We start from the raw sequence: 980 nt of genomic DNA on the forward strand, positions 1-980 counted from the left end.
ACATCCACAACATACTGTATGGCTGGGTCAATCCAATCACTCTTAGCAATGGAGAATACAATCTTAATATTACAATAGTGTCTTTATTGAAGAGTGGAGAGACGATCCAAAATTTCATCAAGTGTGATTCTGTCAGCAGTGTTTAATCTGAGCATTGAAATTACCAATTCAACGAGTCCTGTAGAGTATGGATAGTGTTGATTCTTGATAATGCTTGATCTGAGATGATTCATTACCTTTTCTTCATTACCATACTTCATAATGAGACCATTAATCATGGTGACAGTATCAAAAGTAAGGAGTTGGTAACACGTTACACCCAAAGCAAAAATGTCAGCAGAAGCAAACATGGCAGTATTTTCTTCCAATTCTTCAGAAATGTCCAAAAGTTCTGGTGGAATGAATTGAAGAGAACCAGCTTGTTGAATATCACTTGCAGAATCACTGACTGATTTGGATAAACGGAATCCAATTAAAACAGTGTCAATATTTTCAGAAGGATCCCATTCTCTCAGTAAAATATTATGTGGTTTGATGTTTCTGTGAACAATCTTGTGTTTGTTCATGTATTGGAGGGTACCAATGATTTGAGAAATAAACTTCTTAATGACTGCTTCTTTCAAAACAACTTTTTGTTTGATAAGGCTCTCAAGACTTCCCTTGTCGTAGTAATCCATTTCCACACAGAGCGTACTCTTGTTTGTAAGATCGTTTGAGTTTTGGTTATTCTCTGGAATTTTGCATTTCAAAACAGCAACATCTCTAACACCAATAATGTGGTCTTGTCTTAATTTGATTAAATTCATGGCTGATTTGAGAGACTTGTTGAGAGCTTCGGTACTAAAGAAATCTACCAATTTTACAGCAATTACTGGAGGATCATCTTTTCCTCTATTAAATTTCTTTGCCTTGTATACATATCCGTTAGTTCCCTTGCCTAAAAGTTGCATCTTTCTATATCTTTCCTTCAAAATCATTTC

General features: G+C 35.1%; 1 protein-coding gene across 1 annotated transcript in view; it reads right to left on the minus strand.

The window, feature by feature from the left end:
• Positions 1 to 83: 83 nt before the first annotated feature.
• The window catches only part of NAEGRDRAFT_76568 (uncharacterized protein), a gene marked incomplete at both ends in the record, with an annotated part of 2,509 nt that continues 1,612 nt past the window's right edge, over positions 84 to 980 (minus strand). The window contains one exon of the mRNA XM_002668472.1: positions 84 to 891. Within this exon, the coding sequence (XP_002668518.1) occupies positions 84 to 891 (808 nt within the window). The remainder of the gene's footprint in view (positions 892 to 980) is intronic.

This window comes from Naegleria gruberi (assembly GCF_000004985.1).
Source record: "Naegleria gruberi genomic scaffold NAEGRscaffold_198, whole genome shotgun sequence".
NCBI lineage: Eukaryota > Heterolobosea > Eutetramitea > Acrasida > Naegleriidae > Naegleria > Naegleria gruberi.